The 19,144-nt window shown below is 36.0% G+C and overlaps 1 protein-coding gene across 1 annotated transcript in view; it reads right to left on the bottom strand.

Annotated features, from left to right (window-relative positions):
- Nucleotides 1-18,865, bottom strand: part of LOC148939462 (putative E3 ubiquitin-protein ligase makorin-1) — a 281,152-nt gene extending 262,287 nt beyond the window's left edge. Inside the window, exons 1-2 of the mRNA XM_089106885.1 lie at nt 18,777-18,865; nt 3,431-3,586 (exon numbers count right to left, since the gene is read on the bottom strand). Coding sequence (XP_088963011.1) covers nt 3,431-3,586; nt 18,777-18,826 — 206 coding nt within the window. The 5' untranslated portion in view covers nt 18,827-18,865. The remainder of the gene's footprint in view (nt 1-3,430; nt 3,587-18,776) is intronic.
- Nucleotides 18,866-19,144: the final 279 nt, after the last annotated feature.

The raw sequence follows: 19,144 nt of genomic DNA, 5'->3' as shown, positions 1-19,144 counted from the left end.
TTCCCAGCATTATTTAAAAAAAGATCAGAAATTAAATATAAAAAAACAAATTTCAACTGCAACAGCAGCAACATCAAAACTTTAAACGAACAGAAAATATTTCATATATGATTGGGTTCACCCCCTAGTCAATACCTCGCTCTTTAAGCCAAAGATTTTTTAGTACTTTCATAAGAGCTATTTATACTAATGAACAGCCTTTGTGATTAAGTGGTCATTTTTAAAGAATTAGAACACAATTCGAAGTCTCGCTTGAAGAGCAAGGTAATAACTAGAGGACGTAGCCCCTAATATACGTATTACAAAGATGTGAATATAGAAGTTCGTTACGTAAGTTAATTCATAAGCTACGTATATTTATTACTAATAAAAACGTTCGTAAATAAAATTAAACAAGTTTCGAGAAAGCCATTTAACCAAATAAAAGTAAATTAATATGCAAATTTTGTTTTAATTATTCATGTACCGTGAGCCAAGATCAAAACCTGCATTTTTTTTCAAAAACGTTCAAAAATTAAATAAAAAAAAAAGTTTTTTTAACTGAAAGTAAGGAGCGACGTTAAAACTTAAAACGAACAGAAATTATTCCGTATATGAAAGAGGATATCCCTTCCTCAACGCCTTGCTCTTTACGCTAAAGTTTGACTTTCTTAAAACTCTATTTTTTTTAACAATGAAAAACTTTAGCGTAAAGAGCGAGGCGTTGAGGACAGCCTCTTTCATATACGGAATAATTTCTGTTCGTTTTAAGTTTTAATTTCGCTCCTTACTTTCAGTTAAAAAAACTTGGTTTTTTTATTTAATTAGATATAAGAATATAAACAATATATCGAAGCTCAGATATAAGAATATATACAATATATATAAGCTTAGATAGAAGAATATATACAATATATCAAAGCTTAGATATTTTGTATATATTCTTATATCTAAGATTGGTTAATAGTCTTTCCTTATGATATGAAATTTATTTATTATGAAACAGTTCGTAATAACGAACTGTAAGTAAGGAGCGACTCGGCGCAATGATGACCAAATTTTTATAAGAATAGATACATGAAAAGAATTGGCTTTTTATGCTGATTCCGAATATATGAAGTTCATTAAGTTTTATGTTCCCCATCAAAAGGTACAAGTCTGAGAAAATTTGCCTTGTTTTCCAATAGGGGAAAACACCCCATTAGTTACTGTACAAAAATGGGAAATGTTGTATTTTGGGGCTGGAGAGAGATAACGGATGCGTCTTTATTTTTTCCTAAGGTTGATCGTATCTAACCAATAGTCCTAGAAGATCGGGAGAGAGATCATTCGAACGGAAGATCAAAAGTTCTAGTGCCCTTTTAAGTGACCAAAAAGATTGGAGGGCACCTAGCCACCGTCCCATGCCCATATTTCCCTAAAGACATCCGATCAAGATTTTTGAATAGCCATGTAGTTCAACTTAGTTGAAAGGTCCAATAACTATGCTTTTGGTGATGACATGACCTTCCATAGTTCCGGGGGAAAGGGCTGTAGTCTACGCATTTTGCCCATATTTTTCACATCTAGTTTTTGTTATTGGTAAATATACGGGCATTTTTTCAAGGTTCTTTTCTGGTGGGAGGGGGGGGGGAGATTTTCCTAGGAGGGAATTTTTAGTAGGGAGGAAATTTTCTAGAGGAATTTTTAAGGAGAAATGTTACAAGGCGGGAACGAAGGAGATTTCCTGGCATAAGTTGTAAAACAGTCAGAAAAAAACCATTTTTTTCAAGTGAAAGTATGGAGCAACATTACAACTTAAAACGAACAGACATTATTCTGTACATAAGGGTGTCTGCAATATATCGAAGCTAAGACATAAGAATATATACAATATATCGAAGCTTAGATTTAAGAATGCTTAGATCCAACCTAGGACCTATGTACATTGGACATTCAAATAATACGAGTTCTACTATTTCTTCAGTATCACAAAATATTAGGAGAATTTAATTTTTAAGAAAAATGAATTTAAGCAGCACTGACCAGTAACAAAATGGGATAAATGATACCTTGTGTTACAGTTTGAAGCAGCAATAAGGTCATCAGCGAAAAAGGTCATCAGCAATAAGGTCATCAGTGAAAAATTTTAGTGACCAAGGTTTAACAGTCGTTCAAAATAATCAAATCATACTCCGTATTGGCACTTTTTCCAAATTTTTCGAATTTGAGTAACGTAGGAGCTAGTGTAGAGGTGAAAAAAAATTCTGCAAGTCGCTTATTCCAAATCTTAAAAGACAGACTGAAAAAGTCTAGCCATTACGATTTAAAATTGTGAAAATGCCACAAGACACCCTTGGTTGGCTGGCATCCAAGGCAAAACACATTAGACACAGAAGATGCATTTTGAGCAAGTTATAGTTTACAACGCTATTTAGAAATAAAAATACAACGAATTTAGAAATAATTTAGAAATAACGATACAAAGATACAACGCTATTTAGAAAACCAGTATTTCTTACCAGGGTTTTGAATCGATATAAATTGAAAGGAAGACATCAAGGAATTTTTCAGACGACTAATGGATGCAGACTTGAAAATATACAAAATGGGTTGACAGCAAATCCTTGAATTCCGGCCATAAAGTTCTGAAACAAATCCAATACCTTCCTAAGTAGATTTTTCATAACTGGAGATTTATGTTGCTTCAAAACATTTTTTGTTTTTTGCCCCAAACAGTTATCATACGGCAAAAAAATATTCCTTTTTGTTTATTTTTTAATAATATGTTTGATGGCATCATGGGCGTCAAGAATGCCCAATATTCTGCTAGTCGCAAGTCATTTACACAATCTAATCATAAGATTTCATGGATTATTGACTTGATGGAGGCAGCAGATAGTTGTGGCGGAAAGATCTTTACAGCCACAAAAGCTCCATAAAACATCTTGATCGCAGGAAGGGAGTTGGCAATCCTGAATGCAGCGCTTGGCCCTAGTAGGTACCGCAAGGCGCTCACTCCAAGTTCTTTTGATGATAATTTGAACCTTTCCTGAAGAAAGTTAAAAGGTCATTGTCCGTTGTTGATGTTGTCTTCATGACGGCTGCTCAGAATATAACAATATTCCATGATTCTCAATATATTCAACAATAAAAATATATGTAGCCTACTTAAAAAAAAAGGAATAATATTTAATAGACACAATTTTCCCAATATCAGGACTGGAATTTCAAGATCTCGGGAAAAATCCCAAGAAGGGGCCCCTAAAGAATTCTTGTTTTTTGATTAAATTACCCATACAGCACGACTACCCCAGGTGGTCCTCTGCCAAAACAAGAACCATATTAAAGGGTAGTAAATACCCACAATAACAAATGCAGAGGATAAAAATACGAGGGAACTAATTTTACCTCACAAACACAGAAAATACAGAAAAAAAGCGAATAGCTACAAAAAGAAGCTAAGACATACCTGCAAGTTTCTCCGTAATAGCAGGTCCCTAGCTTGAAGTATTTGCAAATCATGGTGGCGGGCGCAATTTGGGATGGTTCAGTATCAGCAGTATAGCCCTCAACATGTAAAAACTTGCAATGATCTCCATATCTACATGTGCCCATAGGATAATATCTAAACATGTAAAAAATACATTAAAAAGACGACGTCATGGGATAATTGTTAATATATTTTGGAGAATTTTAACTGATATTAAAATCAGATTCACAGGACTGTAATTGTCGACGATATGCATGTTAGACTTATCGAGGATAAGGACTGTCTAGACCCTTCTTAAATCTCTGGGAAAATAACTTTTTGTTTAATTTAATTTCAGTTTGTTTTGAAAACCATACCCTAGGACTACCCTAAATCCAAGGAAAGCTACCGGCCCTTCAAAGCCCAATCTTTACTTCAAAGTTTAACCTTCGCAAGACAATGCTTCGAGAAAAAGAGCTCATTTAGTGCATTAACTTCTCCAGATTAAGCATAACTTTCCAAAATCAACCTTCGTCTTAGCAACAATAGGGGGACCTTCGCCCCCTCAGCACCCATACTACCCACTTTATCTTATGATCAATCATGTATTTATTCTTCCTGATTCTTCCAGCGATTCCGCTCTTTGTCCACCCAAGTTATGGTAAAAACACTATTTAAGAACTTGTTGAACAAAACTACTATTCGTCGGAAATTTTCACTAAATACTCAAATTCTGTCCTACATTTTTTTCCCTAAATAAGAACTACTGCTCAAACATAAGAGTTGAAATGGAATAGCAAATTTTTTAAATCACTCTAAAGCTTTAGCGCAACAAGCGACGAGTAGATGAGGGGATAGCTTCCATCATATAGGTTACCGAACCCCTCCCCCCCCCCAATGTTTTCAATATTTTCAATTTGGCTATCCCAATGTTTTTAATATTTTCAAAATGGCTATCTCAAAATTTATATCGTCTGCATTTGAGGAAAAGGGCATTGGGGGGGGGGTGGTTAATTGCCCTCCGATCACTTTTAACTATTAATATGGAGCTATAACTCTCAATTTCTAATCAAATGAGTTCCCTCCGTAGATTATACGACCACCCCATCCATAAAAAAAACACATATGCCCCCGGGACATAACTTAAAACACTTCCCCCCAGGCTCTGGGGTGTAGTGTCAACCCGAAGTTTTTGTTATCTGATCTTTGAACTATTTTGAACAAAATGGCTGAATCAAAATTTGATCAGATGCTTTTGGGGGAAAGAGGACATGCGGCGTCTAGTTTCCCTCCGATCACTTTTGACTCTTAAAAAATGAAACTAGAATTTTCAAATTCCAATAAAATGAGCCCTCTCCGAAGTTTATCAGACCAACCCTTCGGATCGGAGTGATCGGAGGGCAAATAGTCTCAAATGCAGATGATAAAAATTTTGAGATAGCCATTTTGTTCAAAATAGTTCCAGATAAAAAAAAAACTCTGGAGTTGAAACAACCCCCCAGAGCCCAAGGCAAGTGTTGTAAATTATGCCTGGTGGCATATAAGGTTATTATGGAAGGGGTGGACGTAAAAGATTCGGAAGGGGCTCATTTCATTGGAAACTGAAAGTTCTAGATCTCTTTTTAAGAGTCAAAGTGATAACCGGGCAACTAATCCCCCCCACGCGCTCTTTTCCGCAAATGTATACGACCGAATTTTTTAGATACCCATTTTGTACACAATAGACCAAAGACATTATAAAAAAAATTATACTTTTTATGAAATAAAGTTCTAATAAATCTGTTGAAATTAAAATGATATAAAAATATTGATACAAAAAATATTAAATTATAAAAATCACCCCACCATAAGATTATATTTTCTTAAACATTGGCGCTTTACTGAAAACCAATTTTATTACAAATATGTTATTTTGTACTTAATATTGAAAAAAAAAACATTAAAATTATAGAAAAATTTTGAACAGAAGAGGTTTCAGCAATTAATATCATTATACATCAAATATTCAATTTGATGTTGTTTATACTTTCTAAGACTGTTCAAGACGCATACAGTTTTGAGTAAAGCGCCAATGATGCAGTAGGTTTTAGACTTTTAAAAAGAGGGATGGAGGCAATACCCAGACTCTTGTTTGTAGTGATTTATGTTCGTTTCCAGCTTGATTTGCGTATTAAATTTAAGTTTTACTCGTTTTAAGATTTATTTATTCATTTACATTAGTATCTATTGTATGTTTGTTTGAATTGATTCTTTATTGAATTTCTGTTCGTTTTCAGTTTCATTAATACGTCAACAGCTAAATATTTTTTCGTTTAAAGCTTGATTTTCATATTCAATCTAAGCATTACTCGCTTTAATATCTATTTATCCATTTATATTATTACTTGTTGTATGTTTTTTTGCTAAGATTGTTTATTTAATTTTTGGTCGTTTTGCTATTGAATTTTAAAATGTATTCTTATCTACTGAACATGAGTTTAAAATGGCCTTTAATTTTCTTCAAAAAACTTATTTTTTGGAAAGTCTTTTTTAATTAATTTTTGTTCGTTTTATATTGCAAAAGGTTTAAGTTTTTAAAAATTCCTTATTTCGAAATCAAACTTAAAAAAAAATCAAATGTTCATCAAAGTATAAAAAATGGTATCAAAGTAACAATACCGAAGTGAAAAAAATGCGTTCGTGTCAACCTTGGAGTTTTTATTATCTGATGTCTGAACTATTTTTTTAAAAAATGGCTATCTCAAAATTTTTATAGAATGGGTTTGGGAGGAAAGGGCGTGGGGAGGCTAATTGACCATCGGTCTCTTTTGACTCTTTAAAAGTAAACTAGAACTTTCTATTTTCAATCAAATGAGCCCTCTCTAAAGTTTATACGAGCATCCCTTATATAAGAACCATATATACCCCCAGAGTATAACTTACAACGCCTGTCCCTGGGCCCTGGGCGGTTGTTTCGACCCCGGAGTTTTCGTTATATGATCTTTGAACTATTTAAAAACGGCTATCTCTAAGTTCTTATCGGATGGCTTTGAAGGAAAAAAGGGCATGGAGGGGGGGGGGCTATTTGCCCTCCGATATCTTTTGACTCTTTAAAAGTGAACTACAAGTTTCAATTTCCAATCAAACCAGACCTCTCCGAAGTTTATACGAGCATACCTTCTATAAGAACCATATACGCCCCCAGAGCAATACTTAAAACGCCTGCCCCGGGCCCTGAGGGGTTGCGTCGACACAGGAGTTTTTCTTATCTGGCCTTTGAACTATTTTTAACGGAATGGCCATATGTAAAGGATTTTTTGTTATATGATCTTTGAACCTTTTTTAACAAAATGGCTACCTCAAATTTTTTATCAGATGTATTTCGGGAAAAAGGGCTGGGAAAAAAATAAATGGAGTGTGGGGGGGGGAGGCTACCTGCCTTCGGATCACTTTTGACTCTTAAAAAGTGAATTACAACTTTCAATTTCCAGTCAAATGAGCGTTCTATGAAGTTTATACGAGCATCCCTTCCATAACAACCAAATATGCCTCCAGGGCATAACTTACAACGCCTACCCCCGGGCCCTGGGGGTTGTGTTGACGCAAGTGTGTTTGTTATCTGAACTTTGAAATATTTTTAACAAAATATATATCTCAAAATTTTATCTGATTCATTTAGGGCGTGGGGGGGGGCTATTTGCCCTCCAATCTCTTTTGACTCTTAAAAAGTGAACGAGAACTTTCAAATTCCAATCAAATGAACCCTCTCCAAAGTTTATACAAGCATCCCTTCAGAAAAACCATATATGCCCCCAGAGTATTACTTGCACCGCCGGCCTCCGGGCCCAGGGGGGGGGGTGGTTGCGTCGACACAGGAGTTTTTCTTATCTGACCTTTAAACTATTTTTAATGAAATGGCTACTTAGAAAATTTTTTCGGATAGGCTTGGGGAAAAAGGGTGTGTTAGGGGGGGGGCTAGTTGCCCTCGGATATCTTTTGACTCTTAAAAAGTGAACTAGAACGTTCAATTTCAAATCAAACTAGCCCTCTCTGAATTTTATACGAGCATCCCTTTCATAAGGACCATATACACCCCCAGGACAACACTTACAACGCCTACCCCCGGGCCCTGGGGCATTGTGTTGGCACTGGAGTTTTTGTTATCTAATTTTTGAACAATATTTAAAAAGCTGGCTATATCAAAATTTGTAGCGGATGGGTTAGGGGAAAAAAGGGCATGGGGGGCTAGTTGCCTTTAAATCTCTTGACTCTTAAAAAGTGAACTAGAACTTTCAATTTCCAAACAAATGAGCCGTCAATGAAGTTTAAACGAGCATCGCTTTCATAAGAACCATACATGCCTTTAGGGTATAACTTAAAACGCCTTCCCCCGGGCCCTGGGGGGGGGGTATTGACACCGGAGTTTTCCTTATCCGACCTTTGAACTATTTTTTTAACAAAATGTCTATCCCAGAACTTTCATCAGATGGGTTTGGAGGGCTAGTTGCCCTCGGATCTCTGTTGACTATTTAAAAGTGAGCTCGAACTTTCAATTTCCAATCAAATGAGCCCTCTACGAGCATCCCTTTCATAAGAACCATATTCGTCCCAGGTTAAGACCTACAGCGCCTGCCCCTAGACCCTGGGTGGTTGTGTCGACACCTGAGCTTTTGTTATCTTTTGAACAATTTTTAACTTAATGGTTATCTCAAAATTTTTATCGGATGTATTCGCCAAAAAGGGGCGTGGAGAGGGGGGGCTAGTTGCCCTCCAATCTCTTTTGACTCTCAAAAACTGAACTAAAACTTTCAATTTCCAATCAAATGAGTCCTCTGTGTCGTTTTTACGAGCATCCCTTCCATAAGAACCATATATTCCCCCAGGTCATAACTTACAACGCCTGTACCCTCCGATACCTTTGACACTTAAAAAGTGAACCAGAACTTTCAATTTCCGATCAAATGAGCCCTCTCTTAAGTTTATACGAGCATTTCTTCCATAAGAACCATATATGCCCCCAGGGAATAACTTATAACCCTATTGGAGGGCTAGTTGCCCTCCAATCTCTTTTGACTCTCAAATAAATTAGAAATTTCAATTTCCAATCAAATGAGTCCTCTTTGAAGTTTTTACGAGCATCCCTTCCATAAGAACCATATATGCCCCAGGATATAACTTACAAAGCCTGCCCCTGGGCCCTGGGGTTTGTGTCGACACTGGAGTTTTTGTTATCTGATCTTTGAAATATTTATAAAAAATGGCTATCTCAAAATTTTTATCAGATGCATTTGGAAAAAAGACGCGGGGGGGGGGGGAGGCTGGTCACCCTCTGATATCTTTTGACGCTTAAAAATTTAGCTAGAACTTTCAATTTCCAATCAACGGAGCCCTCTCTGAAGTTTATACGAGCATTCCTTCCATAAAAACCATATATACCCCAGGGCATAACTTATAACCCTTGCCCTGAAGACTGTGGGGGGAGTGTCCTACTCAAAGATATAATTTCCAGAACTTTCAACAACGTTGAACAAAATGGCTATCTCAAAACTTTTATTGGATGTGTTGTGGAAATGGTGGGCGTGGAGGGGGTGTTAGTTGCCTTCCAATCACTTTGACTATTAAAAAGGGCACTAGCCATTTAAAATTTACAATCGAATGAGCCCTTTTTGAAGTTTCTACGACAACGCTTTCTATAAAAAACCTTATATTTTCCAAGGGCATAACCTACAACCCTTGCCCCGAGGGTTTTGGGGGAGCGTCCCTTGCCCTGTGGGCTATGGGGGGGGGGGGTGTCATCCTCAAAGACCTCATTTCCAGAACTTTCAACTACGTTGAACAAAATGGCTATCTCAAAATTTTGATTGGATGTGTTTGGGGAAAAGGTGGGCGTGAGAGGGGGGTTAGCTGCCCTCCAATCACTTTCTACTATTAAAAAGGGTGCTAACCCTTTGAATATCCAATCGAATGGGCCCTTTTTGAAGTTTCTACAACAAAAGCTTTCTATAAAAACCTTATATGCCCCCCAGGGCATAACTTACAACCCTTGCCCTGAGGGCTGTGGGGGGAGTATCCTCCTCAAAAACCTAATTTCTATCTGGAAATCAACTACGTAGAACAAAATGGCTATCTCAAAATTTTTATTGGATTTGTTTGGGGAAATGGTGGGCGGGGAAGGGGTGTTAGTTGCCTTCCAATCACTTTTGACCCTTTAAAAGGGCACTAGAACTCTCGATTTCCAATCGAATGAGCCCCCTTTGACGACCCCCTCTGACGACCCCCTCCATATGAAGTGCCTCTGGGAAAAAAATAAGCTTCTGGAGTTGAACCCCTCCCGCAGCCCCCAAGGAAAGGTCTGTGAGTTATGCAAGTGGTTTATTGTTACTTTGATACTTTGTTTACTTTAATATTTAGATGTACAGATAAACGGGGCAACTTTGATTTACGAGGCATGGGCTGTAAGTTATGCAAGTTGCTTATTGTTACTTTGATACTTTGTTTACTTTGACGCTTTCGTTACTTTGATACTTTGCCCCTTTGATATTAAGTTGATATTTTGATGAAACTTTGATGTTGAAAAAATAAACTGATTTTGAAATAGGGAATTTTGAAAACTTGGAACCTTGGCAATCAAAAACAAACAGAAATTGAATAGAAAAAAACTTTCGAAAAAGTTTAAAAAAAAAGTAAAGCCCATATTAAATTAAAATCAGAAGAAAGAAAAACCTATAATAATTCAAACTTAAAACGACCAAAAATTACTATAAAGAATAAATGAAACACAAAATGGCCAGAAATTAAATAAACAATCATTTGTAAATACTTTTAGGGAAAAACTCTCAAATAAAAAGAGCAATTAAATTGCATGCAAAAAGAAATAAAATACAGTAAATTTTAAACGACAAGGAAAATCCCTTTATTGGATAAATCCTATCAGAGAACCCTACCGTAGAGGTTTTTCAAAAGATCGAATTTCGATTTTTTTTTTTTTTTCTGAAGAAACATCGTCGATGCATATTTATTTGTTGTTTTTTTTTCCATGGGTGAGTGTATCAAACTGAAGGTCCAAGATAATTGGGAGGTAGCTCATTCAAATGTAAATTTAAAGCTCTTTTTTAAGTGACCATACAGATTGGGAGAGGAGAAAGTCTTTGTTTTCTGCCATTTTTGGGCACCAAACTACGACTTTGCCCCAAAGAGGACGAATTTGCAATCAATTTGAAATTCTGAGAAGCTTATTGATTTAAAAGTATCAATAACTATATTTTAGGCTTCCCAGTTGCAAAAGAAGTAATTCCACACAGTGGCAGTACTAGATTCAACCAATTTGATTTGCTTTATTTCTGAATGAAATTAGACTAAGTCTGGTGATCTGTAATAGTGTGTCAGCTATAATGAGGGGGGGGGGGGGTGATTCATTGAAAAGGTGGGCGTAGGGTATATTCCTAAAAAGTGCATTTTAATGGACAAACTGCTTACTCTTCCTGAGGCTTCAGATAAGTGTTCAAAGAGGTAAGGGGGAGTAGTAATTAATAAAAATGTTTTTCTATACAGCTAATATGTTATATTTCCATATCTACCAGCACAGAGGTGGAAAAGTCAAGGCAGGTCATCATCAGCCCCGCCAGGAAAGCTCTCTGGGGTGGCAAATACTGCTAGGAACTTAGTTTCCAGCAATTTTAAATGGTATTATTTTTCTTTTGTTTCTATTTATATGAAGTACTTCAATGTATTTAAACAAATGTACACAATGTATTTATCGTAATATATTTATCTACTCCTACAACTACTGCTACTATTAATATTGCTACTATTAACTGTACTCCTTCTGCTAGTACTATATTTACTGGTGCTGCTACTACAACTATTAAACCTAAGGGTATTAAGGCGAAAACTTTGGGCAATATTGTAACTGCATTGAAATGAATTGAAACGCACTATGCCCATATAGGTTGTTAAGAGGACATATCAGCAATGCTTCAGCACCATTTGATGGTATTAAGTTAAAAAATGCATCGTTTGTTGAAGGGGATGTTGAAAAAAGGTGCTATTTGCGTTCTGGTGCTAATGCTACTACTGCACTATTGTGGACCCCTATGGAATTTTAGCTGTTTTATGAGACTGCAAGGCTGATTTCACTTAGTAGAAAATGAATAGCCCAAGAATCCAAACAGCAATCTCTGGGAGATTCTGTAACTTATGGATAGGATGATAATGTACTATTAACAACTAATTCTTAAAAAAAAATATTCATACATGTGCATATGATCAATTTAACTTGGCATCTCAAATTGAAAAAGGAAAAAAAGCCATGTTCACAGGTCATACAGCTATGCACACTTAGTGAATTGTGCTCATTGACTTAATCAAGCCCTTGACTCATTGTGAACTCCAGCAACATCTTGTGGCTCCAAAAATTTATGTTCATGGTTGATGGTTTGATGATCAACAACTACTATCAAACCATTTACTCTGAAATTCCTGAGAGCACAAGCAGTTCAAGTTGGATCAGTATTGTTAGGCAAATTATCAACAAGAATTGGAACTATGATATTGTCTCCAGAAGACAGTATGATAACCACTCTTCCGAAGTAGCTATACATTCCTGATCTGGTGAGCTTAGATTATACTGCATAAAAATAAGACTTTATGAAAAGTCTGTTTTCAACTCACATTCTCCAGCTTAAGGAATCTCATAGACACTATACTATGGCAACTAAGCTTTATGTTGACAATTTATTCATTTCAATCCCCATATCTAAATCTTTGCCTGAAGCAGAAAAGATGATGTAACTATTGCTTTCAGTACCAACTGCATGATCTGACACCATGCTCAACCCGAAAGAGAAATGAAGAAAGAAGAGCAAGGAATAATTAAATAAATTATAATATTTGTAGACAAGTCAGGTAGATTGAGAACAATGTTGTTAATTGGTTGACTTAGGGGAAACTGAACAGTTAAAAATACAAGAGTTATTATATTTAAGCTGTGAAATAAGGAACTCTTAGAAAATACAATATTAAAACAATCAAGGGAATCTAATGGAGATGTGAAGGAATAAATGTTGCAATATAAAACCAAAGATGAGCAGTATTTAAGTTTTGAGCTCACAAATGGTTAAGCATGACAATACAAGAGAATACAGGACAACAAGAAAAGCAAGGCATTTCATAAATTAATCAAGTGAATGAATTGTCTTGTTTTTCTGGTTGCCTTGTGTTCTTTTATTGTCAGGGATGAGCTAAAGACCTATAGTGTTTTCAGTATAAGTTTTTTTTTTAATAACAAACATATTTTTGATTATTTAAGAAAATTTGGCCCAGTCAGTATGATCAGTCAGCCACAGATCAAAGCGCAAATAAACTTCTTAAATTATTCTCTTATATTTAAAAAAAATAGCCAAATATTGAAGAAATGCTAGGAAAACCCAGTAATAATATGTATTTTCCAAGTAATTTTTTTAGTTTAAATTAAATGGCAATGATAAACTGACAAATTAAGTCCAATTAAATTCCAGAAGTGAAGGGGTAAATGCTGAAATAAGCTAGGCAGCAAAATTAAAAAGATAGTATTAGAAGTGAGTACCAAAAGAAAGAATAATAAGGATATTCCAAGAATTAAAGGTCAGTGCTTAAGACTTTTTGTTTGTGAAAGATACACAAATCTGCCTTATTTCTTTCTAAATAGGTAAATAAACTGCAATTGCAAATAATTACAAATAAAGAGATGTGTAACTAAATCCCTATTTGTTTTCCAAGCTTGGCATAATGGCATGTTTTTCTTCAATGGTAAGTTAGCAAACCTGCCATTCATGTTGGGTTAAGATTCAATGTCAAATCTGAATTACCTTAATTTGCACTTCAGAACAGAATAAGGTTCATACTGGATCTGTTGTGCTCTGTGTTGAGAATGATGAAATTTTGTCACTGTATTATTGCCCAGTGAAATGCCATAAGAGAGGTCTGCTGGAGATAAAATTCAAGACCACTCAGTAACAGTTGCCACAAGATAGATATGGCTTGTAATGACTTTCTTTAGTGGTCTAAAGCTGACACCACCACACAATAGTAGCTTTGGATACAGTATGCAAGATGGTTGGGTATGACAAGCAGCATCAGCCTCCCAGCAACACTCTTATGATGATGTTGGCATCAGTAGGAAATTGACTGGGATGGGCAGTCCCACTCAGATTTCCATGACTTGTGACTCCATTCCTTATCAAGTATGGACTTAAAGGACACAGCTGTGGGTGCAATCACTGTTCCATCTTGAAGACTATTCCAGTTATTAACAACATGCTCAGACAAGAAATGTGGCTGCATTTATGTGTTATCCAGATTTGACAGCACCAATATCTATTACCCAGATTTGACAGAACCATGTCATTATGCCATGTTTGCCAACAAATCAAACCTGGTCTGAAATTTAATTTCAGACCAGGTTTGATACAGGAAACCTAGAAGTCCTTGTTGTAGAAGAAACAGACACACATTGGTAGCATGTGCTACCAATCATCCAACAGCACCTAGTCATTAAACTACATTTAAAGCAACTTCAAACATCAACTCTGGAGCCTCATAAGGTAAAATACTTAGATTGCTTCAAGCTGCAATTAAAGTTAATTTAAGGTACTGGTATGTGCATCAACTGCAAATTCTAATCTTTAATACAAGGGCTCTGAATCTAATGAAGTATATGATGTTAACATGTAAATACCCTAGCCAACCTTCATTAATAATCTACAAATGTTTGTTGATTTTGTTGTTTGTTTTTCAAATTGGCACTATAAACCAACTGTTGATTAAAAATAAGAACAAAAAATAATGGAAACTTACAAAATAAGAAAATTTTTATGTACTGCCTTTCTAGGATGCAATTGAAACAACTTTGTTTGGAAAGAGCATTCACTGGTGAATAAGATAGCATTTCTTTGTTCTTTGGGGGAGTATGTCCTGTAGGCCAATTTATTCTGTATTTCTTTAACTTTAGCAGACCATAAGTCAAAATACATTAATTTAATGTTAAGTAACTATGGAAGTATGTCAGAAGGAACCAAAACACACAGTCTCCATCATGGATTTCATTCGTAGACCCTGACACTCTTGCACACATAGATAGTAATTATTTAAAATCAAAACAACACAACAAACTGTTTGCTTCGTTTTTCACACAAACACAGGCAGTATCAGACGCGCAATTCGCTCCTCAGAATTTAATAAAAGAATTCAACGACTCGGATTTTACCTTTCAGCAGGTTTATCAAACACTTCCTAAACTAGATACAGGAAAGGCGCCCGACATCGATGGCTTTTCTAACAAGATGCTGCGTGAACTTGCGCCAGTTCTGGCAGAGCCACTCACGTACCTATTTAATCTGTGTCTTTCGTCTGGAGTGTCCCTCAGCCTGGAAAAAAGCGGTCATTACGCCACTTTATAAGAATGGTTCCAAATCCCAATTTCACAACTACAGACCGATTTCGAATATGTCCATTTTTTCCTGAATTATGGAAAAAATCCTGGTCTGTGGAATACAGTCATACTTTGAAGAAAATAATATGTGGCATCCAGCCCAACACGGGTTTTGTAAGCGGCGCTCTTGTAATACACAGCTTCTGGAGGTCATTGGTGACTTTCACTCAATGGTGGATAGGGGGGTTTTGTTTGATTGCATTTACATTGACTTTTCTAAGGCGTTCGACAATATTTCTATCTCACTTCTGATTAAGAAGTGTCAACAATACGGGATTGGCTCTCTGACTGCTGCATGGATAACAGATTATCTAACACATAGAACCCAACAGGTTGTTGTAGGAGAAGCCCTATCAGATTCCACACCTGTGATCAGTGGAGTTCTGCAGGGTAGTTGCTTAGGGCGTGTACTTTTCTGCATTTTTATTAACGATCTACTGTTTGTTGTTAATAACTCGACTGTAAAAATGTTTGCAGATGATGTGAAGCTGTACAGATCAGTACTGAATGAACAAGAGATTTCACTGCTCCAAAGTGACTTGCATGCTCTGTGTCAGTGGTGCATAGCAAACTGTATGTTCATTAACAAGACTAAGTGCAGTACTGTTCATTATCTTTGTAGACCTTCTCAACATTACCCTTACCTCCTTGATGGAAAACGAATTCCAAGCGTTGAGTATATTAGAGATCTTGGGGTTTGCTTTGATTCATGCCTGAAGTTTGATAAACATGTGTCGGAGATTACCCATCAAGCAAACTACCAACTGTTGCGTTTAAAGCGCACATTCTCCAGATTTAACCTCCATTCACTCATATCACTTTATGTTTCAACTGTCCACCCAATATTTGAGTATTGCTCGTCAGTATGGTTTCCCCTTAACAAGAGAGACTGAGCAAGGATTGAAAAAGTTCAACGTAGGGCAACTAAACTCGTACCATATCTGAGACATTTGCCATACCAGCAGAGAATGCAGAGACTACAGTTAGCCAGTCCTCAGTTCAGGCGTGATAGAGGTGACCTAATAAATACATTCAGAGTCGCTAAGAAAATTGACAATATCACCCCATCTCACTTCTTTGCCTTCTCAGGATACAACACCAGCACAAAATTCACCCACCATGGCCACGTACAAGATTAGGTCAAAACTCACTGTCCAGCCGTGTGTGCAAGCCTTGGAATGCACTTCCGTCAGAGACCGTTGATACTCTCACAATCCACACTTTCAAAACAAAACTAGCTTCTACAAATTTTCACAGTCGGTCCTTTCAAGATCCATTTTAAATGTGTTTTCATGTATATTTATAGGGAATTTCTGTTGTGTGTATATTTTGTAAAGTAAGATCTATTGTTGCCTTATTATGTTATTCCTTAGTGTGACAAGCTTTTTGTATAGCTTACTGCTGTTGATATTAATAAATAAATAAATTATCTTATGTTTATGGTATATAATCCCTTCTTAGATATCTTTTTCTTCAATATTTTCAAGGAAGTATGGTAGTCTACTTGAGCTATGCATATCTGACATTCAAGAATTTTCAGAACTTGATATTTTAGCTGATTTTAAAAGTTTCATTCACCTAGACTTGCTTAGAAATTTTTTTTTAAGTACTATAGAACACAGCCTATGTCTATGAAGGAATTGTTTAATCTAATCATTGTTTATATCTAATAATCTGATAGTAAGTGATCCAGATTCAAGAACTAGAGGGCATCACCTGAAACTTGTCAAGCAGTCTACAACTTCTAGAGTCAGTCTACTCAATTCTTCTCAACACATATTGTCAATAATTGGAACAAATTATCTAATGAAACAGTTACTGCTGAATCCATTGATGTTTTTAAACAAAGGCTAGATGCTGAGTGGTCCTCAGAGAGTGTAAACTTAATTGGGCTGCTACCAAAGACGCAACAGGAGTCACCAGTGAACCTGCATACAACTAGTCATCATTCTAGAGCTCTACAAGGAGAAATCCTTAGATTGCTCCTAACTGCAATTTAAGGTAAATCAATATAAGACATAGGCTAGGCTTGGAGCAGAATGACAGAAATATAAGCAGGATTAACCAAACCCCTTAGCAAACAGCTAGGCCTATTATACATTGTTTTACTTTACTATGGCCTGTCACTAAGCCATTGACACAAGCTATCCTGGTGATAATTAAATACTAGAGCAACATGCCTACATTGATCAGTAATGCCAAACAAAATAGTCTTGTGTATGCCCTCTTGTGATTGGTTAAACCTAGCCTAAAATGACAAAGAACAGTATAGTTGAATTCCCTACTCCATAGGTACTATTTTCAAAAGTAGTTGCTACCATGACAATTGCACCCTAATCCCTAACCTGACAGGGTTGGATATAGGCTAGGTGTAGACTTTGCTATGTAGCCTTCAGAACATTGCTTATTCCTTAATGGCTGCATTGTATTTTATTCAAAATTCACATCAACAATTGGTTTGCAATGTAAAATAATACCAATTAGAAAAACAACATGATTTTGTATACATCCTAGAGCTAGATCTTACCCTGTGCCCAGGACTGGATTTATAGCTTTAATGCTCCTAGGCCCAAGCATTTTTGCTGCTACATTTTTAGGGAAATCCCTGAAAATTCCTGACATATTAGGGCTGTTTTTCAATCATCAATGTGCTAAGATCTTACATCTTTTGTCAGAAAATGCTTAAAAGTGAAATCTTAAAACTAAGATCTTATATCTTTTGTTGTTTTTATGCAAATGTCTTTCATCATTCTGCTCTGATCAGTGGTCTGAGAATAATGATGAGTATATCAACAAAGTTCTCAAATCATTAGGCCCATTTTTTAACACTAAGATCTTACATCTTTCTGCAAAGATTATTGTTTTTTACAGCTCACTCATGTTAGCAAAAAGTGTGAATGATGTCATTTTTCTGCAGTATAGAACAATGATGAGAGTACTTTGATGATATACTCATCATTGTTCTCAGACTGCTTATCAGAGCAGGATGATGAAAGATGTTTGCATAAAAACAACAAAAGATGTAAGATTTTAATTCAAAGATTTCACTTTTAACCATTTTCTGACAAAAGATGTAAGATCTTAGCACATTGATGAGTGAAAAAACAGCCCTATTCATCTATACAGCAGAAAAATGGTGTTCTTCACACTTTTTGCTAACATCAGTGAGCTGTAAGATCTTAGAACAAAGATGAGTTAGAAAATGATAAGCTTTGCAGAAAGATGCAAGATCTTAGTGCTAAAAAATGGGCCTTTTATAAGTGGTCACAAAATTCCTGTGTTGTTTTAAAATCACTTTTCTATGAATAGGCAGCACAGCAGCAGAGTGAACCTGGCACTTTCACAATAAATAGTATCTGTCCAGTTTTTATTAATAAAAATCACTCAGTGGCAATTCATTGCACCCCTTGACATTGCACTAGGCCTGGGTCTAGTAGGCCCATTGGTAAATGTAAGCCTGCCTGTACCCTTGCCCTATTAGAGTGGGGGCTATGATGTCAAGCTAACAACCATCATATTTGGGCACACTTGTTGAATGAGAGAGCTGAATGGTACTATATTTTTCTTATTTATCAATTTATTACAGCAAGACAGCAAAGTTAACCATTAGGCATAGCTTGTTGTCACAGGACTAGGCTATAAAAACAGAAGACTAGGCCTGCACACAATCCAAAAGAGGCCGTATATGTGACTATCAGGATACCTAGATTTATTATGAACCATATTTTTGCACCAAAATGGAAGTTAATTTAAGTAAAAGCAAATTTTCTTAGCTTAGCTGGATCTACCTAGCCTATTTCTAGAGCAGTGCATGGACCTCTGCTAGGCTAGTTTAACCCTTCACACTAAGTATGCCTACGTCATATTACAGTGGCTATATAGTTATATTAAAATACTTGCCTGCAGTAACTAGGCGCTTCACTATTTTCAACATTATTCGAAATATCCATTTTTTAAAAACAAGCAGATTTTCGTCTTTTCTTTCTAGAAATGACGTCATATTGCTAAATTCCAAATGACACAAGGAAGTTTAAGCTGAATTAATTAAAGAAGTAACTAACGGGCTTGCCTTAGTTCAAAAGGAGAGAAGCTTAGTTTTTACACAGGGAGGGGGAAGAATTATTTTTTTTTTCATATCTTGATTGTTTTCCGGTTCTTCAGATCTTTTTACATTTGTAGCTACAGGTATGACTTTGGGAAATTAAATTCAAAAGTATTTGACCCTATTGTGTTGTCCACTGAAACCTAAAAAAACACAAAGCTAAAAT

Source organism: Artemia sp. Qi Xiang Cuo, chromosome 21 (assembly GCF_049724085.1).
Source record: "Artemia sp. Qi Xiang Cuo chromosome 21, ASM4972408v1, whole genome shotgun sequence".
Lineage (NCBI taxonomy): Eukaryota > Metazoa > Arthropoda > Branchiopoda > Anostraca > Artemiidae > Artemia > Artemia sp. Qi Xiang Cuo.
The sequence above is the reverse complement of the archived record's forward strand: the minus strand, read 5'-3'. Positions and strand labels throughout refer to the sequence as shown.